Below are 24,715 nucleotides of genomic sequence, written 5' to 3' on the forward strand. Positions count from 1 at the left end.
AGAACGAGTTAAAATTTTGACTATTATGAATAAGTATGATTCTCCAGAAATACGGTACTGTCGTAATAATGGTAATAATAATATCTATTTACATTGAAATTATAACATAATATAGCACGCCTTTTTATAGATATACAATTACATAAAGGCGCCCAAGACTTGTAATAATGGGTCAACTCAGCTCAGCGCACCGCTACAATTACCTACGCACCCATATTCACCGAAAAGAACAATGAAATTAAAGAAAGACACTCCACTCCATTATATATGGCGTGTAAAGTTTAAACTAACCGATAAAGCCAGAAAATATGTTATTTCTAGATTTTTGTTTAAAGTTCCAAGTGATTTAGAAGTTATAATGCGGACATTCAAGATATGTGTCTATTTACGTACCAAACGGTTAACGACTGAAATTTGACGTGCGCATTTGGTGATTTTTACGATCACGGTTTTGACTGTCGGAAAATATATTTTTTCGGAACGTCGCTTTTTTTAAATTCGTAATACGTGCGCGTGGCGTCTCGGCGCTTACGTGTGCTTTGATGTGCGGTAAAACACACATGGGTCTTTGTGGAGGCGAATCGCCTTCTCAATGACAAAAGACGTGCGGATACAAACGCAAGAAAACAACGGGGTTTAATGATTAGTCCTGTCTCATAGGTCTCGTACTAACGAAGCTAATCTCGTAGAGACGAACGTGTCCCCAACAGGTTGAAATAAACACGCCTTTCTGTCACACAGCCACGCATCACTTTTTTTACCCCGGTCGCATATTCCGGCGAAATCGTCAGCGTCGTCTAATTCATCGTCAAGCCAGTGCGACACCAGAAAGCCGATGTTCAGCATGTAAAAAATGTAATTTCGATTCTATATATGACCCGTCTCTCGATAAACTTAATCCAACAAATAATCTATAGTCTATAGTTTATCTATCCTTATTGTATAGTTCAGAACGTCGTTAAAGGGGATAGAGGTGACAAATATTAAAATGGGAAAATATTAGGGAAACCAGCCGAGGTTTCAGAACAAAATGGCGCGCAAGATCGTCAGCCAAAACGACGCAGTCATTCTCGTTTTGGTGGCCACGCATTAGCGGAATTGAATCTTATAAATCTCTCATTTGGCGTACCAAAACAGATAAAAAATTTATTTTAGCGTCTCAAAATGTTTTTTTGGCGTTTGGAATGGAAAATCCCGTTCGCCGAGTTTTTGGCATTTCGGCGCGGTCACTTTCGTTTTTGCGTGCAGAAATTGATTTCCTACTCGTTTTGGTGCATGCACAAAAATTAAATCTCGTCTGGGCGGGAAAATGAAAACGACCACACCAAAATGCCAAAACATCCGATTTTGCGATCAAAAATGGATTGTTATTGTGATATTTCACCTGTTTTTTTCCAATGTTTTCCACTTCAACACTTTGGCGTTTTTTTCACCAGAGATTTTCACGATGGCCCGAATCAGCCACCATATCGGGTTTAAGAAAGCCGTTGCCAAATGCGGAACTTAACTAGGACATGTGCTTTAGCAACCAAATCACGTAAAACTCAAAACATTAACGTATTAACAGATCTATCGGAAACGGATGATTCGATAGTTCATCACGCTGAATAAATACAACGCGTCCGCGTTTCTTCATCGATTTAAGTTTTTATTTTCTGCGCTTGTATAAGATATCTGTACATCATCTATACACGCTAGCATATCTTATTCGCTTATCACTCAGCGTGTGCTCCGTCTTCGAGACTCGAAACGATGTCGCCAAACAAAACTAATTGCTCGTTATAATAAATTTGCTAACGAAGAAATCGGAGAGTTTGGTCGATGGGGTTAAGAATACAGATACGTTCGAATAAAAAAGCTTCGACAAATTGGAACAATTGACCCGCAACTGCGATGATATTCTTTCGATGTTTTTCGATACGAAAGGTCAATAAAACCGATATTTACCGACTCTGATTTCTGGAGACGTTTCAGAATTGAAAAGGTCACGCCCGCAAACTGACAGGATACAGTTGAATACGTGGTCGACGACGAATGTCCATCTCGTATTTTCCGCTATCACGCCGGACAACAACGTCGGACCACGCCAAACGGTAAACTTCGTACCAATTTAGCCGACGTTTCGGCTTTCAAACCGAATAACAAGTCTTAGAAATAACTTCTTAATGGGCTTGTTAAGGACGTTGCAATATGAAACAGGCGGCCGACTGTACGACCAGATTGGCGCAATTACTACAGCGCGCGGGCACCAGTAAAGATGCTAGTTAGACTTGAATGCGTTCGGCAGCATAGGTCAATCGCTTTAATGAGCGAATTATATCTAGTCACGCCCAGCATGGCACTATGCAGTCTTAACGACTAACGAGTTTCGAATTATCTCCGACTGTTAATCTATCGGGAAGACATCGGTGTCGATCGAACGACTCTCTGGAACACGCGATACCTTTCAGCATGAGCGGCTTCACGAGATGCCGCAAAATCGGTGCCGCCACCGTGAAGCCTAAAAAAGAACCCCCGAAATCGTTTATGTGCCACCTCGATGATGGGTAAAGAAAATCAGATAGATTTTCCGTCGAGATATCTGAAACATTATTTTCTCTGGTTTTCTCTTCGCGTCTATGTGGACGAAACTGTGGACGAAACACCCTCCGACGGGAGACGTGTCGTGGCATCAACGCGAGTCGTGTTCGTAGAACTGTCGACTTCATGCCGGGATTCTAACTCGAAGTTAACAATAATGAATATTGGTAGGTTAATGAAGCAAATGATCCTATTACGGCATGTCGCTTCGGCTTCGTTATACACGCAACGACACGAGGAATCGCCTAATCAGGACAGTAGGCCGAGATCGTTTTCGCATTAATTGCGGGTTTCCTTTTCACGGGAGGTTCGACGGCTCGGATATTGGGACCACGGCACCAGACATGGCATTTGTTCCTATTGAAGCTTCCCAGAGAGCATCTGCCAACTCTGACGGCGAGTTCGTATCGCTGTAAGAACTAACCGTCTTGTTAGGACTTCATTAACAAGACTTCACGCTGATATCATATGTTATAGAAACTATCCCAATGGCCACTGGCAACACTGGCCGACTCCGTTCTCTATCGTGCAAGTTCCGAATCGCCGATTATTTCTTTCTGTACACGTAAGACGCGAGAGATGCTAATGGCCATGGGTCTAATGAAGCTATTTACCAGAGTCCGCAATTCGTGAGAACATGGTGGGCGTGCCTTCGGCACCAAAAGGCATTGCTTAGCACACATGTTTCTGTTGAAGTATAAACGACTCGAGCCTTTACAAGTTTGTTCGGTCCATGTCGTATGCAAACATCTTGCTTGTAATGAAACGACATTTTCTATGGCGAGCAAATATGTTTCCTAACCACGCGAAAAATTATTTGCCATGGACAGACTGCTTTGAGTGTCGATCGAGTATCGGGAAGGGTCCTCTGAGGCGTCGTTGATTGTATCAAACGGCGTGATGCCCTGGTCAGGATCGGTGCAGCTTTTTTGAGGTTCCTACTGTTAATTGGCGAGCCCTCGGGCTACGCATGTTACCGTGAAATTTCGCAGCGGTAACGCTCGAATCTCAATCGGGCTGTGTTATGATTTTCAATCGAAAGACACATGTTCGCAATAAAAATAGTCAAAGCGATTATAACGAGATGTTTTTGCAATGGAATAAGGCAATATGTTCGGTTTGAAAAGACCGTGTGAAATCTTGAATAAAAATCAATCCAAATCGGGACGGGATATTCAAATCCCGGCATGCGGGGGGTTTCCACGGATGAGATTATTTCGACCCCCTGTGACCTCGTTCAATTTAGACTGGAATTTTTGTGCGCGCAAACGCCAGTAAGATGATTTCAGTATTGGAGAAAAACTACGATTACTTTATCTTTCAATATACATATTTTCAATAATAATAATGATATTTTTCTTCGTGATTTACGTACTTATTTGACTGGTTTCGGAGAAATCGATGACTCTTATTGTAAGTCATTCGAGAGATAGCCTTCAATAGAATTCAAACGCCTATAGACCGCTGCAGCATTTGGAGACTTTGCCGCGCGTTTTATCAATGTTTGGAATCATTCTATTCGATTGAATCGTGATGCAATCATTTTTTGTATTATTTCCTAACCGGGATGCTACATAGAGAGACGTTTTCCTTTGTCCACGAGGGTTCGGTTTTGTCGAGATGCGTCTGTTTGTCTGTCCTCTAGCTCCCCGCCACGATGTTCTACATTTGCGTTGTAAATCAGTCATCGAACTCTGTCGCACAGAACGTTGTACGTTCCGTTTTTGTTAGCCTATTCCCTCTCAATTGGAAGCAATTCAGAAGTGGTAATTTGTATTTTGTCGTCTAGAATATGTTGCGAAGATTAGTAATTACGTCTTTTGTCGAATAAATACAATTTTGATGCTAATTCCGCCAGCGCGTTTCTTTAAATGGTTCGGACGGTGACAGTTTCTATCAGTACGAACCCCGCTGTACCTCGGATTATTCGCTCTTCAATTGAATTAAGCCGTTTCTGTTCGGTAGAAAATAGCGCGCTGCTGGGAAGCCATTTAGGAATCAGGTTTTCACGCTCGGAGATCGACTGCGCGCGCGAGCCGTCTTAGGATTGGGTTGGCTGAATCGGCCATTACGTAGCGATTTTGATTGACAGCCGTGATTTATTCATAAGCAATACCGATGGGAGGAAACAAGAGAACAAACAATAGCCAATTATCATGTACAAGCCAGATACATATCGGACTTAGATTGCAACGACCCATAACATCGAGACTAGTTATCCTTACGACTTGTTACTGAGATTCTTTGGTTAGCTTCGCGACGTCGAAAAATTAGCGGGACTCGTCGACAATTAGGTTCAACTTCAGTGGAACGGTGTGTCGAGCGGTGTACAGTAGTAGTCTATAGTAACTCCAGCGAAAATACGAACGTTACTAAAACAACTATGAATTCAGTTATGAACGGCCTGCCGCCGCTGTCTATGGGTAGCTCGCAGAATTTTTTGGGGCCCCAGCAGAGGTATTACGCCTCGGCGCAGCCGATGCAACAGCGGTCGTCGTTCGCCATACAGGAACTGTTGGGAATCGGACAAAATCAATGCCAAGGCAATATCGGCCCGATGGCAAATACGAACCCGCCGAGTTACGGATTGCAAAGTTTCGGCAATATGCCGCAAGTCAACGACAATCGAGCGAATTTTTGCAGTGCGGTTTCAGCGGCTACGTCCTATTCGTCATGGAGACCGGGCGGGTTGATGAGTTTTCCCCGGTTCGACTCGGGTGCTGGAGTAACGGCGATGGGCCTTGGTGGTCAGAACTGGTCGAATGACAACAGAGCGTGCGCTTTGACACCAACATCAGGTAATTGGTTTTTTATTCACGCATTTCATCTCTCTCCCTCTAAATCGATAATTAGCGATTATAAGATTGCTTTTTAATTAGGATATTCAACAAAAGTCGTCCCTCGATTGATTTTTTACATTGATTTTCATTAGCGGAAAATTGACGGTTTTCGTGAATGAATACGAGGAGAATCAATTGAACCAAACCATTCGATGAAAAACCAAGTGAAGAATATAATCTTCGCAGCATTTTCTTCGCACATAAGAAAATCTTAAAAATTGTCTTAATTAGGGAAAAACATCTAAACATTTCTCAGGTTTTTTTATAAAACTTTTCGCATTCCGCACAACGCGCAGAATGTTTTCTTGGCTTCGATTTAATCCAATCCCGTACGAAATACTTCATCCATTTCATAGCGCATTCTTTAACTGTAAAACTTGAAAAGCGATTCCACAATCATCCATTTATGGATTCGAATATTGCGATTTAGATTTAATTTTGCATTTTGTGCAAACGGTTCCCTTATTTTCATTTTTACGGGTCAGCCGAGAATTTCCAAAGTAAATTCTTGACGCGGGCATCTTTGTCTTATTTCTATTTTACTATAAACGTAGACCATTCATACCACTTGTAGTCAGAGACCGCGACAGCGTGTCTTTCAATTCGTCGATTTCAATATATTTCACAACATTACTTAATTGATAAATAGCTGCGCATATATTTATTATCAATTCACCACGTAGTATTGTGGTTATTCGACGAAAAACGACGGTGTTCCTTGTGTCTTCTCATGGACCGGGTCAAAACGCAGACAATCTTCCTGCGTCCTCGCCACTTTCTTACATTATTTACGCGTATATAAGATCATAACTACTAATGAGTTTATTCTTCCGATAACCATGTGTCGAACATATTATCGGCAAACACGGATTCCTCATTAAATTGATCTAGTGAAAATTCAAGTGGCAACCGCGATCATTATATTGGAGAATAAACACCGCGAAGTAAGTACGAACAGAAACCACTCGAGAAATCTTAACCATCTGTTACCGGCAAAAGGAAATCTGCGCAACAACCGCAAAATGACGAAATCGTCGTGACACATTTAACGCTTAATTTATCACTTATTCATTTTTGATTGCTCAATTTATATATATATATATCTTATAGCAAGACTCAATAAAAACAAAATATTCCGTCATTAAGTTTACATTTCAATAAGAAACAATTACATTTATATGATATCATGGACCCAGTTCCACAGTTGTGAGTTAGAGTTAACTCAGAGTTAAAGTTAGTTCATTTTCAATGAGTTAACTCAGAGTTAAATCTTAATTCGGAATTGTGGAACTGGACCATGTACAATAATAGAAATCTTGGAATTGACAATGAGACTAACATTATTCCAACTAGTTCGTAATCTATTTCAGCTAGAATTCTCACTTGTTCATTTTTGGAAAAAATCATCCGCACGTAAAGCATTATTTGAACAATTTGTTTGCAAATGTATTTCTAAGTTCCGTTGAGCGCTGAGATCATTTTTAAAAAGCAAGAATTCATAAAAGAAGACATATCATTAACGACAATACTGTTTCGGAATCTTTCCGTACCAAGTTCCAAAAGTTAAAATTCATATTCAATCCCGATAGTAAATATGTCAATAATAGTTTGTGGATTTCAACAGGAAATATTTAATTTCAGATAAAATAGCCAAATACCTAGCAAAATATTAGCATTATTGTATATGATAGTAACTCATCATCAAAGTGAAAGTTTTCTATCACTGTTTTTTTTTCTACTGAAGCCCGAAGGGGATAGAAAAATGAAGCTTTGTATATAAGTTCTATCTTTTCGCAAGAAATCTATAAACTAGAGATACAAAGAGCACTGTGATCTTCATGAGGAGGGAAGGCCCAGGACCATTCCATCCGCATTAACGATCGAACCAATACTATATGACAAGGTGAATTCGACATTATTATAAAAAGGTTATACCTGTCTTCTATTCTCCTATGGCAACTTAAGTTACATTTTTTGTTGTAGTGCTGCATGGATGCGCATTAAACCATTTTTAACGCCGTAAAAACCGTTACAGTGATGTTTATATACATTGATACTTATGTGTTATTCAAGGGATTTGTGTGAGTTGATGCGCACTATGTCATCAATATTGGCGTTTCGAAATAACAATTTCAATTGCGAATTTTGGCGCTTATTTTGAAATCAAATATATTTCATAATTCTTATTTTCCTTTTGATAAATTTTGATGAGAGGATGTGCACAACGTCATCAATGTATCGGGGCTAGACTGGTTGCCGGTCAGTTCAATTTAATTATCAACATTCGATTACAAAATTACTTAATTGATTCTTAATATAACCGGATTTATATCATATTATGCATTGTCGACAATATCAGGCAATATATGTGTTATTTTTCAAGGTATCAATAAACTTTCAAGTCAGTTTTCTCGTCCATGCACAGATTCAGTGTTGAACGCAACGCGTTGTAAGGCGATAAAACAAAGGTTATAGATGATGACAATATTAATGTTAATCGGGCTGATATGGCGATAGTATATCGTATCATCGTTTCGTTCAGACGCGAATCTCTGCGAGCGCGTCTACATAATATTAGCTTTTAACGAGCAACAAGGCACTGCCAATTGATATTCACAAGCAATGCTTAATTAAATTGTCCTATTTTGCCAATTTCCGCGTAACGTTATTATTAGCGGCGTTATATACGCGCCGTTATTCGTTTCGCGATCTATTATGATGCCAACCGAGTGGAAGACGATGGCGATCGGTCCGGAGCGAAATGCATAATTCAAGGGCGGTGGCAGGGGCTCCTCGTGCGCTCCTTCCTCGCGCGCGCGGGGAATATAGTACACAATGCATTCATTAATCAATTAGCGCGTTATGGTTTAATTCACACCCTGGGAGTTTCTGTCACGAACGAATCAACCGGACCCGACGACGGAAACGCGCTTGAATATACGAGAAATTTCAAATCTAAGTTCATGTCCGGTTATTCGAAATTCATTCTTTGCATATTTCTTTGCGATTCATTAAGCGTAGGCCTACCTCGGAATAGATCAGATCAGACGATCCCTAAATCCTGCAAGCTCGTGCGTCAAATAGATAGTTAACATATTATAGTACTACTTGTCTCGTTATCTATTCTACACCCGGTTAACACGGCTACTCTAAGAATCTTTAAATCCTTTCATTAAAGCAGATTGATATGTATATGTCTTCGAATGACCTCAAACATAAATATACTAAAATTCTTATTTGTAAGAAATCTGAAAAGGTCTCCACGTTATCTTTGACTAAAAATGTTCGACAGTTCGATAGATCCTCTCGTCTTTTATCATTAAGGAGTTACTAATTTGCTTGTGTTGTTCATTCGATTCAAATTAATAACACGGATACCAAGCGATAAACGATTATAGGCTGCCAATGATAATTGTCTGCATTGCTTTTGAGTGGGAAGATATTTTTCATAAGAGGCACATCAACGATATTAATAGCATGCTCAGAAACAAGGGCCGGCAATTATTGTTAATTAATGTTAACTAAATAGTTGCGTAATCTGTAGTCGCGTCTCCGCGGGGATTGGAATTGTGTCAGGTGCTCTATAGCAGGTAAATTCGCATTGGTAACGGAAACGCTTAAAGTAGGTGTAGGCGGGGAAGTGAAATCGGTGACCATTCAATTAAGCCGATGTCAAAATTGCGGTTCAATTCGTGGCTTAATTAAGAGATAATTAGAAAATGATTTTCTCAGCGTGAATCCGTAAATATTGTTGAGTAACTCTGACACATAAATTGGGTGTCGATTCTCGTCGTGTTTAACGGTCACGCGGTGCTATTTCGACGAAGAGATGTTTTTCGGAACCCGGATGTCGAATCCGTTCGGAATCGGGAAATCATAAGTAATATTTCATCGGCGATAAGATCTTCGATACATCGGTCAGGGGTGTAATTTGGAAGTACCAATTCGGCGGTATCCAGCAGTTCGCGGACTCGGTTACCAACCGACATTCTACCCACCTCCCTGTTCCATCGAAAGAACAGCACTCAGCAAACGTTTTCATTGCCGATAAAGCCGCATTCTTATCCGAGGAAAGCATTTATCTCGCATAGCTTATCGCTGATATCTCGGTTTAAATTAGATGCTAGGTCGAGATAACAGAAAAGATGTTATGAAAAGATACTCAATAGCCCGAGTCGCATACCAGGACTTGCTCATGTATTATATGATGCCGAGGTGGGTTCCCCGGCAAAAGAAAATCATCCGTGTATTATACACGATATTCTCGTTTTTGTATATGTATGTATACACACGTTAAAACACGACCATAGTTCTAACATCAGTCTCATCGAATAGGTTTGAAATTACCATTATGATAGAACGCAGTAGAGTTTGAATATAAAAAAAACATTCGAAATTTGAACTCTTTTTATTGTTAATATGCTTTGTCGCGACGTCTTGTTCCATTCCATATGTCGATGAATAAGAAACGTAATTTCGTTTAAATTCGACGGACTAGTCATACGGTGTGTCAGTTCAATCGCATCTCTCTTCGACAACGCTATACGAGATGCACTTCTAAATATACAATGATTTCACTACAAAAAAAGGTCTCATAGAATGTCAGTTTACCGTGGTGATGATTTGCGAAATAGTCTTTGCTATAACAGTAGCTGTCATTCGACACTCAAACGATTGTCACGAATAATCTTAATAGCTATTTCATATAGAGCATGCGGACCAGGCAGGCTAGCGCTGTTATTATGTTACGCTGATTGTATTATGCTTTTTTCCTACTCCAAAAATCTGTTTGTTCGACTAACAATCGAAAAATGTGTATTTCGACAAAAGAAACGATGACTTAACAACAACGCATTTTGAACGAAATGCTTCATAATTCGTCGCATAACAAAATACTAAATGTTGAGTAGCGAAATACTCCGCGCTATTATACACAGACACTGTGTAGTAGCTTTCTTAGCAAATTGGTTGTCTAGGTTGTTGTAAGAGACTTAGATTTTTGAATAAATAACTTGTCGACCTCCTCTCGGCGATTTTGTTACTTTTTCAGTTCTAGTATCCACGCACGTGGAACGAAAAGTTAAGCCGCTACACGAGCGATTCCGTTTTAATTCGCTAAATCGGCTTAGCGGCGGCTGGTAGCACTTACGGGATGAGTGAGAAAAGAAAACGGTGCGCACACACTCGCCGGCGACTGTAATAACCATCGTTCTCCATCACCTATCAAATAATCACCACTTTCGTGGCATGACCAGGATTAGCGAACTGACAGACGATCGTGTCAGGTTATGATGTCATAAACTATAACATTGCGTGTTAGTATTTTCGCACTCGCTAATGATGATTATCGCCGAAACGACGAAATCGGTCTTTATATTTGACGGCCAATTTAATTAGAAGAACGTTCAACTGTAAAACGGACACTTTATTGATAGAAAATTACTTAACGAGAATTATCTAACGCCTGCACCCAAGTGCCAAGGCGCAATATTCGTTTCTGGGGCCGATTCTGTCTAATTGGATATCATAATTCTTGAAATTATTTTTTCTACATTCATACTTCATAGAGCAGGAGCGTCGGGGTGAAAAATTCAAAGCTATCGCGCATCAAAAAGTACGAACGTCATTAAACGATAGCCAAAAGGTACCGAGACGAATGAAGTGGCCATTATTTTTCTTTTTAAGGTCACAAAAACCTTACCGATAGACGCCGAACGTAACTAGACGCCGAACAACGGTCGAGATACGGCAAGATCGAGCCGAACGCGTCTGCGACACTGTCTTTATCTCGGCTCATTGGAAGCAAATTAACGCGTCGTACGCTTGCGGCGTAAAATGATTCGAAAAATTGCGGAATTAGACGATCGACGCGTTTCGCCGGTCTGACAGCGGAAATCCAAGCCGTCGATGCATTAAACAGCAATTACTGGGATTTCCCTGAAGACCAGAGGCGTGAAAAGAACCTCTTTAACAGATCGCTAATTCTGTAAATGCGCAACACACGGCTTGAGTGCGATTATTTCGTCACTGCAACATCGAATAGCTTCGAAAAAACGCGTGCTTTTCGTATGAGATACAATCCCAAATTTGTGTGCATTTTGGATTTTGTAATGGATTTCGATATTTTAAGATTAATACGTCATCTTAGCATATCGTATTCTCGAGTTTATTTACAAAAGTATAACGTTTCAGTATATGAATTCAGTATAATATACTCATATTATGAGGTTCCTCTCCCAAGAAACATTGAACCCGTAATAATGCCATGCGCGCGTGGCGCTCAGTGGGTTGAGGGAATTTAAAAAAAAAGTATATGAAATTCTACAAAAATTATGATACATTTTGCCGGATACCAGACTACATATACATTAATTAACCTAAATTTCTCAATTTACCGATGTTAGCTATTTTTGGGATTCAAAGGAATTAAACTATCTAATTAAGCAGCTAACGAAATAGCAAATTCTATTTTGACATGTACCACTTTCCTAACTGCATATCTATCTCAGCAAAATCATAGATTTAGACATGTGTCACCAACAAACAAGAAAAGTACATATTTAAGATGTATATATAAGTCTACGAATGATTGTTCAAACCCACGTTCGTACATAATACGTTCGATAACCGTTTAGTTTGAGCAGCACAAATAAATGAATAAGCGATTACTTCTGCTTTGAACGAGGACGATCAATATTGATTGTTTTCCCTCCATGTTTTCATTGATTTACTAGCTACACACTATGTCAGAAAAGGCGATGACAAAGAAACATATCACGGCATCGTGAAAATATTTAGTGGTCAGGCGAAGGATGGATATTAATGAACTATGAAAATAACTTATGAATTACTAAAACTCGTGCGGTTGTTGAGTGATTTTTCCCTTTATTCTTGATGTTATAAACTATTTGAGAACTTAATTCATTGTGGTTTCAGTGACCGAACGTACTGGCATTTAGTTTATTTTAAGTTCATTTCAACAACACTGAGTACTTAAATCGTAACATCGTAAGACTATAAAACACAGTAAACTATCTGCGGAATTTGAGTAGCATATAGCAGAGATGTTCGACTCTGTGGGATTAGGCGTCATGGGGCAGCCAGGGCTAGCGGGAAGAAAGAGGAATCAGGGAGTACACAAATCGTATTAGATACATGTGCGATCGGGGGATTATTCGAATATGCACACGCGCCAATTCGGACTAGAACATTTCGTACGTTTGGATTCCACATGTTTACGTAAAGTAATACCCAATAAACCCGACAAAATCTACGTATTAATGGAGGCTTAATTGTTTTCCATTTTAGCCACACGCATTCAGTAAACGTTATACGACAACATCTGCAACACACTTTTTGGAAATCAATACTGATGTCTTCGGTTAGTTATTATATCTAATGGCGGTGTTTGACTTGTTTGTTTCTTACAGACTTAGATGACTGTAGCGTAGATCGAACCGGGTTTCTACCGCCAGGCACCAGCTGCAAACGAAAAAAGAAGAAGAGACGTCACAGGTAATGATTACAATCAGATATCAAGAGTTCGTTGTCGATTAGAAATCTTCTAGTGGAGTAGCGCTGAAGTGTACATCGACTTCCGGCGGTACCGTGCATGACCAATCGATAGTAATTGGTACCAGAGATAAGATTGAAGTACCAATTAGAGTTGCATCCCTTCTCGCCCGATGAACTCGTTGAGCACATTTTTAGCCGCTGACAAATTCTTTCCAACCGAAAATGCGTGGGAAATATCCGGTACCGTCGTGGTATATATATGTATAATCCTCTAAATACCCTTAAAGCCCTAAATACAGTTGGAATAAAGAATAACAGTGCATGTATTATTGTACCACACAAACAAACAATAAAAAGAACGTCAGATAATTCCTTTGTGTAAAACTGATTTTAGATTAGAGCCTGTAAACACCAGAGTGAATACGTTTTTTCTTCATCCGCATCCAATTATTGGCCGTAAATCCGATCTGATTGAAGTTCATTCTGATCTAGCTATGTATCTGTGCATTTGCCTAAACGAAATGAATGCTTCTGATCATTGTTTATCTCTTTGAGTACAATATCCTTTACGATATCATTTCATTTTCAAGGACAATCTTTACGAGTTACCAACTGGAGGAATTGGAAAAGGCGTTCAAAGATGCTCATTATCCCGACGTGTACGCGAGGGAGGTTTTGTCTCTGAAAACCGATCTACCAGAAGACCGTATACAGGTAAAAATTGTTCACAATTGATTGAAATAGTTTTGTCTGCGCTAGCGTTTCCGAACGAGCCTCAACGTAACTTCACGAAATGGCTAGGTTTACGAACAGTGCTCGACCTTTTCGTAAAAATCCGGTATTTTCTCGTTTCGGAAGATGCACCCGATTCCCACGAATACCGAGAAATCTTAACCCCCCGCACTGTTGCACACGACCCCCGGGTTAGAACACAGACACATCACGAATACCAGAGAATATCTCTAAAGCATCGGGATTACATGAGTAACATTAAGTGCATCTGGAATGCTTTAATGGACTAATCCATGTTCATATAAATCGATGATTGTTATTAACTCTGCTATTATGCTGTAATTTGGACGCTTGGTGGCCATATTGAATTACTATGGTGCGCACGATTTGATGCAGCTTTGATTCAAAATCAACCAATTAATTTTGTATTACGTTACTGTTACAAACACGTATTTCACCTGAGTTTATAGGCTGAATATCATGAAATATTTTCCCACAACAAGAGGCTGAATGCCCATAATTTTTTTGGGAAATTGTCTTATTGTAATATCACTTGGTTAAGATATTCTGTTATGACGTATCCCATTCCCAATTTCCGATTTCAATGCAACGTATCTCCAATTGGTTCATTCATTATATTCGTTAATACACATCTAAAAAGCCAATTTCAGCATTGACCTGCGAAGCTGTCTTGTGAGTGAACTTCGGTTCATCCCAAAAAATCGTGGCGTCTTTTACATTTCGATTTGAAGGGGTAAATAAGTGCGTGTTTTCTCAGTTTTGTTATCTTATCGAAATCTAAATCTCGCTTCGAACATAATTTCTCGCAATTTTATACCCGGGCATCCGATTGTCGCATTCGGACGCGATCTTCATTACAAATTTTATCAGGGATAGACGTATAATTTTCTCAGTATGCAAGTAAAACGTATCGTTACAGTCGTATTGCGCTGTTAACGATTGGTTTTTGAAAAAAATGTTCGCCATTGAGAACTTGCGCTTTGTTAAGTTATTGGATTGATTGTCAACTTGTGGCTGACGTATTTGGGCCGTATTAGCGGAGCTGTGTGTCGGAGTAGTCCACCTGTAGAGGACGAGACGAGGGCCTCCCGGGAGCACAACAGTTACGGAGACTAACGAATTAGACTGCCATATAGAAATGTCTGTCAATTTGACGATTTGAAAAGAACATTCTTTTCTGCGACGCATAACCATTAATAAACCGAACAATTAGGAGGTTATTATCTCAGTGTGACTCTTCGTCGAGGTCCTTCGTGGTTGTACATTTTTGACTCCGGTTTAATAGCTAATAACGTACGGTGTGATCCAATTATAATGACATTCGTGTACATTCGCCATAATCCGGACGTTCTCGTCATGCAATGTCTTTTCTTCCCGATTTTCAATCAGAGCTATTCACAAACATGCCAACAACCTCTCTCTAACCGTTAAGAGAGATAACAGTTCAGCATAAAGGACCCGGGATGACCAGGTGGAGGATTTTGTGCACGATATTTCCATATTCCTACACCTTTTGACTCCGTTTGAATTAATTCTCAAGCTTGTTAGTAGGTTTCAATGGATAATCACCAGTCAGCTAGTTGGTGCTTATTACTGACCAATTTGGACTGGAGCCTTTGTCGTCCCTCCCACCGGTCTTCATTTTGAAAAATGAACAATGCCCAAACACGCGCGGGACAGTCAGTAATTGTGTGCTTGGTGCACATTTGAAAAAGCTGTTTGTTCCCGAGAGCATATTTAGTGGCAAATAATATCATGATTATATGATGTCAAAATTTTTGCATCGGTCGGTCCGTCCATCTGTAGACACTATTATTTTGACTTAGAATGTTTCATCCAGTCAGAGTTGTTTGGGCCTATTTTTAGCTGTAAAAATAATAGTCCGAGATGTTTCATACCATCTCTATGAAAGGCTAGAATAGTATTCAAACCCATTCCTAAGGAATATTAATCCATGGAGGCTATTTGTGCGGAACCCTTTCGTTTGGGGCCATCTTTCAGCTCTATGTCTATGTGCCGAAGTAAATATTTCATTGGGCCACGCTCGCTCCTATGGCCACTTCATGGCCACATACCGCCTCTGTCCTTGTTATCCCGTTACATGCCCTGAGGGGAGCGTAAGGTACGGCTCGATGCAACGGTAATTTATCGAAGGCCTCTGGCGATTGCCCGACGCACAATGTGAAAATGGCCGTCATTAAATTGCGATGTTTTGGGTGTCGATTTATCAACATTATTCGTCGTTGATAATATGATATTGTCATAAACGACGCAAATAACGGTATCAGACATCATGTCGTTTTGTTTGTTCCGACCATCGTACTCGGCTCGGCAACCGAAGCGAAAATTGCTTCTACAAACACCTATTTCTTGTTAACTATATATGCACTAAACGGGACAAGCAACGAAGCCGAAAGGTGCGAATTCACCATCTACTTATTAACGTTTATTTGATAGGACATTTAAGGAAGAATCATTTAATTGCGCGAAAAGTCAGTCAGGTGTTTAAAGCTCATCATCCGACAATTTTCCAGCCAATGATATACGCACGCTGGTATCTTGGTTATGTTCGTTTTATCGAGGATTCGTCGATAACTGAAAAGCGGGCTGATTTCCGGTTACCGTACTACACGGGGGATAAAGCTATAATGCGTAACTGACTACAAGTGCATTAGTTTCCTTGGTGTGGAAGTTTCATCTATACATGGAAAATCAAATCCAAAAATTGTGAAATCTCTCGATGAATGACAGTAAATCGTGATCAATTCCCACAGAGCTTAACTATATTATCTTATCTGAAGAGCTATATAGTATGTGCTTCATAGAATAACCTTTTGTCGCGGAAAGTGGCATTAATTCCTCTCAGAGGGTTTTTAATTGCTGTATTCGGAACTTAATACGTCAATCAAACACTTCACTCACTTTGTTTCCTATATGCATATACATATATAGTCAGGTATCGATAAAATAAAGCATTAATTTCATAAGTAAACAAAATGACAGCGCGGATGAAGCGTTGCGAATGTCCTATACTGCGAGTATCGCGTGTTAGCGACGTAAATAGCGCCGAGTTTTTTGAACCGTTACGGCTTTCAATGTCTCAACATGACTCTCGACGATAGCACAGAGGGGGGAAGCCTCGCTGAAAAGTGTGCTGAAACAAAGCTAAACGTACCCAATGGCCTGGTCGCATGAATGGTGTCCCCATGGAAATCGGTGAATAGAAATTCGGTGTATGTATACTCTCCTTGGCGAGGTGCGTGAAAAGAAACATATGCTGCTCAAGATGGCGACTCGTGAAAACAAGAATCTCTATAAAATCGCTTTTGTCGTGTCGATGTTATTTGTGGGAAAGCATTAGGCCGAGCACTGTCGAGTATTGATATAGTTTGATATATTGATACAATGACTAAAAGACAAACAAACCGAAGAAAGCTTATCATTGAGAATTTCCGAAGGGCAGTGCGACATCCTATCCAGAATCGATGACTTTTCATAGTGGCGGTGGAGAAATCTGACGTCGTCGTTGTTTTATGGTAGAAAATCTAGTCGAATTTCGATTTAAGGGTGGATTCGTATTCAATAGAGCCAATTTAAGCTTGAATTCAAGATGAATTTAGAAACCAGCCAACCAGTATCACAGGGAACCGGATACGCGGCAGCCTCGGGAGCAACATCGTCGGAACAAAGCATCTAGACATCAAACGTCACTCGTCCGTATCGTATTACGAAATTGGCCTTCTTATTTCCCATGCCCTGCGTAGCTTATTCGATGAAATATTGTAATATTAGTGAAAAAGTAAAAAGCTGAATTGAAAACGCTGTTCCGAATCAAAACAGCTAACAGAAAATCAATTTCCGGTTATAGATATTCTTCCGGTACAATAAAAGCGTGGCTGTCATAACGATTTTCTGTTTGCCATTTTGAAAAACGGATTTATCGCACTTTCGAACGTGAAAACGTAAAATCCTCGGCTCCATTTAAATGTCGATGCTTCCTCATGCGGGCTTGAGGAGCCTTTCTTTATTTCGCACGGAGAAACTGATCTTCGAATGGAGAAAAATAAATCTATGGCTGTGTGTGTGTGTGTCTATTATTTTATATGGGTTAATTATCATAGATAACACATGCGTTTGAAACGATGACCCGTTTTACGCCAACAATCAATATATAGTTCGAGTGCGTTGCATTGATTATCTAAGTGCATTTTTTAAATACGGGCTAAGCTTAACCCTTAAATAACATCATTTCTACATCGCGATGGCCCCATTGAATTTTTAATGGATTGAATGGTTTACATGCATAGATGTTCCCATAAAGAGAACTATCATTAATGGCGTTGTTTTTAAATTTGTCTAATTCGTATAGGTCTGGTACCAAAATCGAAGGGCGAAATGGCGTAAGACGGAGAAAAAGTGGGGCAAAAGCAGCATAATGGCCGAGTATGGTCTGTATGGTGCGATGGTCCGCCACTCGTTGCCCCTTCCTGAAACTATACTCAAAGCTGCTTCTAGCGATGAAGAAAAAGACTGTGCTCCATGGTTATTAGGTAAGATATGTTGAATATTTTCGACGCCGTAAAAATCGTTATAATAATGTTTACATGCATTGATATCTATTTAGCGTTATATGAGGGGTTCTGTGCGAATCGATGTGCACTACGTCATCAAAAGTGACATTTGAAAATAACCATTATACAATATCAAATTTTGCCGTTTATTTTGTAATTAGATATATTTCATGACTCTTATTCAATTTTTGATAAATTTTGATAATCATTTTCGGGAGGATTGCGTCATCAATAAATCGGGGCTAGACTGGTTGCCGGTCAATTCAATTCAATCGATACAAGATACACATCCTTCACATTGGAATAGATAACGCGTCGGCCATATTGCATTGAAATCTTGGAGATACGAAATATGATGAATATCATAATTTTTCGTTTTGACGATCATATTTCTATATGTAATGTCTATTAATTCCAGGGATGCATCGAAAATCATTGGAGGCGTCCGAAAAACTAAAGGAAGTGGACGGCGATAGCAGCAGCGAGAGTCCGGTCAAAGAGAAGGGCGATTTCAAATCGGAAAGCATCGCCATTCTGAGAGCTAAAGCCCAGGAACACAGCGCTAAAGTGCAGGAGGCATTGCATCACGGCGGCCCATCTCATAAAGACGATCCCTTGGCTTCGTTAACGTCGACGCTAACGAGCTGATATACGAACGTTTGGCCAGTGTGAATTCTGGGGGAATCATGTGCAATTCGAAGAAAAAGTGAACAATACGGGAGTAACGCTGGCTCTAATTCTTATGTTTTTAACGTCAAATGGCTGGTGAAACATCAGGTTTTCGTCGTTCAGGAAGATGTTGTTGAGATAAGTAACTTAAACCGAGTCGCGAAATTCTACTTCCTGTTTATCTAACAAACGTTGTGTAATATCTATACCATTGCAGTATCCATGACAAGTGGTCGCGTATATAACTGTCAACAAAGATGCATTTTCCATGAACATGTAGAGATAGGGCCTGCTGGGCGTAAAGAAATCGTCTCATAATGAGCATTTTTGTTGCATTTTGGTCGTTGAAATATATACATATATATAGTGATGTGTTCAGATAGTTGTAAATATTCTTTAAGCTTTATTTTGTGTAAAAGCCGTGTTACAGCACAAATTTTTCCAGTACAGAAATTTGCTCAGTAGCGAAGATAAGCAAGCTAATCAAAAACCTTTACTTGTGTAAGCTATCATACATATCATAGTATATTTGTACCTGAAAACAATGCTCATCAATACGGTAAAAACTGCCTGGGGATATATATAGGGTTGTAATTGTAGATGCTTTAAATGGGATTTAGTCATAGACTTTAGAGAAGTCTTCCTTTTCTATAGTCTGCTAATCACTCGATAAGTCATTTTCTTATTCACATGTGGAATGGCTAGCTCCTCTTGGTGTTTTGCGTATTGTGATGAGATGATACTGAGACACTGCACCTAAAATGTTAAACATTACGTTAAGTAAAAGCACTTTATTACTGTATCAAAAATGTAAAAATGAATTAATTTAATCTCTAAAATGCCATATATATATTTTGGCTCTCTGTTTATAATGTTTAAATATCACAAATCGGGGTTTGTTTGGCCCCATACGGCACTGTCAATTCGATGTCCCTCTCAATGGGAATTTTGCGAAATGAAGAAAAAATTCTCGAATTTGTAATTCAAAATAAATTGACTTATCATTCTCTATGTATCGGAACATCATGTATATATCGGCTTAAATGGCAGTCCAATCACAATTGGTTATACATTCTAAGTTTTTTTTGTTGTATACACGGGTAAAATATATTACGTAATCTGTATGTTATGTGCCTATGCCCATTCAATCAGTGTATTGGGATCGAAGAATAAAAAACCAATGAAATGAACAAATAAATGGAAAAATAAATGATATCTGGATATTTAAAAGAATCTTTGAGTTGTTTTATGTTGATGAGGCTTATCATAGTGGGAAGTTGGTTTATGGATATCGGAAACGGAGGTTTAGACTACAATATACGGGTATTATCCAAGATAAGTGTGTAAACGTAGATTTAGGATATCATGAGGAAGAGATTTAGACTATAACGACCACCGGATTGGAATATCAATATCAGGTAGCTGAATAACCAATAATCAGAAGCTATTTAAGGCAAAGCTATCGGGTTTCTAGTGCTGCAACCGATCCTCAGGATAGCGACTGGCTGTTTCCGTAGGGTATGACGCTAATGCGAGATGACGGTCGTACGCCATTGTCAAATAATTTGCTCATTAAATCCTGTAGATCACAGCACTTTGAGCAATCTAATGAGTTTAATTGGCGTTCGTCCATTGTGAATGAAATGCGCCGTCGCGTAGGCAAGCCCGGCTTATACCGGTGTTTCAAATGATCCATATAATTTGAAACCACCCTGGACTTCTTGACTCCGGATAGAATTGCACATACCCGCAGCGATACCCACTATGCGCAGTACAAATGTATTTCACCGTGCTACCACTCCTATTGTGTTGCCAGTGACATGGTCACCTGAAATCTCAGAACGTTTGGGTTAGGATTTTCCATGCGGCTTAGGTCAGCACGAACCGCTAACGAAAATTGTCGGCGAATTCATCACTTGCATTCTACCCCATTGTAATCGATAAACGATTTCAACGGTACGCAAGCTTTATGGGACGATAAGAACCAATGATGAAACAGCGGCGAGGTTTGAGTGAGAAGTTAAATGGTTACATTTCCGGTTCTAATTGAAATAGAAAATTGAAAAAAAACATTTCCAATAATCATCTACTCAGACTTAAAACGTTTGCCCAATGTTATAACCGTACAATGACATCTTAACCACGATACGGAATTGATCAAGTGCGTGCCGAGCTTTTTTTAGGGGCAGTTCTATTTCTAGAAAAACGGCACATTTTAACAGTGAAAAAGGGCGCGTTCCCTATTGAAAAAGGAAACATCTTATGATTTTTTTCCGATAACCTTTACTTAAACAATGTATCATTACAATTTTGATGACGTTAAATCTAAAACATTCATCTCCAATATTCAGCTATATCATACAAGTAATTGAACATTTTAACGGAATTGATTACTTTCCATTTTCCAAAATAAAAACACCAGATTATCCACACTGACTTTTTGAAGGAACCTTTTAGGGTATTTGTTCGCTACCCCCAAACCCCCTCTCTCGGCACGGGCCAGCTGGGTCCGGTTTTATTTCAGTTAGCCTGTTTTGCCGCGAATGAGGCACCGACATCGATCGCAGCGAAATGGAAACTGGATACACTGCGTGTTACATTATTTTTTCCGCTTTTGCACGAAAAGATTCGTTTTTCCGGGCAAAAAACCCTATCGAAATACACGAAATGATAATCAAATTCCGTTCTTTAAGATAAGATCGAGTACCTTGTCTACGTGTATGGACAGTCAATGGATATGTTTTCATACGCGTACGAAATCCGGGGAGGCAGCTTGATTCCCTTTCTGATATTTACATTGCCGCTCGAATATAAACGATTCGACATGTTCCCGTCCCACAGAACGCGCTCGTATTAAATATTTCCCGTGTTGTTATTAGGTCTGAAATTTGCATTAGCTCGGCTTTTTGCGTTGCGAAAACAATCTAATCAAAGGCGTTCTTTCGCAGATGACTATATCGCTGCGAAGGGGCCTCATATCGTTGCGAGAGCTTGTCACCTCGCGCTGTTGTGAACTCGGCGCAATTGCCTTGATTAGGACTTACTGAAATTAAAAGTTTACAAAAATCATGCTCTAGCACTATTTTCAGATGGTTAATTAGTTTTTCCACACGGGCAAACCTGATCTTTATGCTTATCTAACTAGGAATAAGTAGCTCGCGCCGGCGGCATAGAGTTAGTTATGTCTTAATTACCGGTACCGCGTCACGTATCCGAGTCGAATACTCTCGCGATTTGCGGCGTATTAACACGGCCCCGCAGCCGAGGACGCTACCGTCTCCCGTCCACCAGCAAAAATCCGTCAGCACCCGCGGCGACGATTCTCCTAATCAGCCCTTACAAAAGAATGAAGATCCTACTAACCGACGGCTAAATGTCCATTGAAAAGAAGTAATTAGACGTCAATTTCCGAATCTTTCATTTGAAATAGAAAAAAATAACTGAAACCTTCAGTACAGTCTTCTGACGGTGTATAAAACGAACGAGCAATCGACTCGCTCAAAGGGTGAATCATAGATGCTTTTATATCACCGTGATTACAGGAGTAGACGATTGCAGAGTCTTGTAGTATAACAGGTCATCAGCCTGTTTTTCAAACAGTCGACAGATCGTGCAACGCAGAGAGTATATAGCTAAAAAGAGAAGCACAGCTCGGAACTCGGTAAGGCCAATATCAGGGGCGAATCTAGGGTCCAAAGGAAATTGAGTGCCCACTGAAATTTAGGGCATTTTCCTAAACTTCGCTGCAATTACGTTGTTCACATACACAATGATGTTGTAGATCTTCTAGAATTGGTGAAACAGTTAATTGCCACAAAAATTGTGGTATTTTTTCAGTTGTTCAATCATAAATTTGATCCTTATTCAGAAAATGTTCAGTCCGAAATATTTGAGGATGGAACTTTAAGGGACCTCACAATTTTAGGGAAGGTGTCCGCACCCCCATGGACCCTGGATCCACCACTGGACAAAATACAGAATTATTCAACGTTTCAGCTTCTAATGAATTGCTTTAGCTGAATCTCCTGCGTCATGGAAACTACACACAAGTTGCTAAGGTGCTATGAGATAAACAAATTGCAAAAGAATGCATAGATTATTTTCTTAAAATAAATTTCCAAAATTCTGCTTTCAAGTTAGCATTGGATCGAACTAAGTGGCGAAAAAGACACGCCGTTCGGAAGGCCGATCGAGTTCAATTAAATTCAATCATAATTTATTACCCTAACTTGGTCCGTTTTATTGCAAATCTTGGTTGCAAATGTGATTTTGAAACATCTTTATCCGGCCCACGAGAGTTATCGGGCACCGCCTGAAATTTGTATATATAAACGTATCAGTTCTTTGAATCACGCAAGAGCGAAGTGCGAACCAAATTATGAGACTTAAAAATGAGCTAGTCGAGAAACCGAAACCACGAATATAAACACTATAGCTGTTCCCAGGAAAATCTAGTACAGAAAAAATGTCGGATATGTTATCATTCATACCCATCACCGGATCGTTGTATGTGTACAGTATATAGACCTATTCATATCTAGTTTTGATTATCGTTCGAAAAACAAGCGAGCGATTTAATCGATTGATGAATCTGAAACATCAACGGACGGCGGCAACTGCGGCAAAGACGCGGCAAATATTTGGAATCTTCAAGAAAATACTGGCGAAATTGTATTGTAGTTTTTGTCGACCCTGCAGAAATATCCATTTTCTCATCCAACGGAGCTCTGACAACGAGGATGCCACTAATGTGGCGAGTGAGAATCCACTAGGTTCGCCAGCGCATGGTCGAAAGCCCCGGTCTAAAGCAGACGAAAAGCGGATACTTTATTCAAATTTCATGCGGTTATTCATTTCCCTGTGGAGATAGAAGAAATAGCTAATAGATCTCATGATACAGTGCAAAACACTCATCTATTCTACACTATCGAGTTAGAAGCAAAATGAATTAATACGAGCGTTCAAAATCGCGTCCAGTGGTCAGTGGCTGGTAATTAGTGAAAACTGCAGTCAGAACTCGATTGTATCATGTCTGAACTTCCGGTCACGAGCGATAATTACGTTCTAATTAAAATGAGACGACGCATCCTGCTCTCGGCTAACTGACGCTCGAAACGTAGTTATATAGAATTGTACATTATAAATATGCGAGAACTTAAGTGTAAGCCGGCTGAAACTGTTCAAAAACTGGTGTTACGGTTCGACAGCCACGGTGAACTTTTTTTTGGTTTTCGTAGCTAGCCGACTGGTGATCGGAACTAATAACCGAACGCACTATGGTTCGGTCGTAAGGCGATTCACAGTGTCGGCCATCTTGGAACATGGTCCGAACTAAAGCGACCGTGCTCAATTCCGTGGTTGACTGTTTACGGACCAATTTGCAAATAGTCGACAACTCCGATAACCGAAGTTCTCCCATGATGTCAAAATGTTGCACGGCCCTTAATGGCGTCATCTTGCCACCAAACAAATGATTGTCATGGCTTAGGTATAACTGCAACCAACAAATGGAGATTGTATTTTATGAATAGCGTTTTGAGATTATCCCTTTCAAAAACAATGGGCCGGTTTACAAAAATCAATCAGCGTGAAGCACTACAGTACATGTGACTCAAACGCCACCGTTTTTACTGTGATTCCATCAAAACTGGCCGTCTAATTGGATTCTTTGCACATTTGTGTATACAACACGAAAACACTCGTTTTACAGGCATCGCAATTTACCGACGAATCGCGAGATTGGCCATCAGGTAATTTCATTGACATCTGAATTACACCTGAAGTCGC

At 39.8% G+C, this 24,715-nt stretch overlaps 1 protein-coding gene across 1 annotated transcript; it reads left to right on the forward strand.

The window, feature by feature from the left end:
- Positions 1-4,963: 4,963 nt before the first annotated feature.
- Positions 4,964-18,907, forward strand: LOC141901574 (visual system homeobox 2-like). Its single transcript, XM_074788942.1, has 5 exons — positions 4,964-5,378; positions 12,851-12,935; positions 13,526-13,649; positions 18,058-18,238; positions 18,678-18,907. Exons 1-5 carry the CDS (start codon positions 4,964-4,966, stop codon positions 18,905-18,907), a joined length of 1,035 nt encoding a protein of 344 aa, XP_074645043.1.
- The last annotated feature ends 5,808 nt before the right edge of the window (positions 18,908-24,715 follow it).

The sequence above is a fragment of the Tubulanus polymorphus genome, chromosome 1, assembly GCF_964204645.1.
Source record: "Tubulanus polymorphus chromosome 1, tnTubPoly1.2, whole genome shotgun sequence".
NCBI classification, from domain to species: Eukaryota; Metazoa; Nemertea; class Palaeonemertea; order Tubulaniformes; family Tubulanidae; genus Tubulanus; species Tubulanus polymorphus.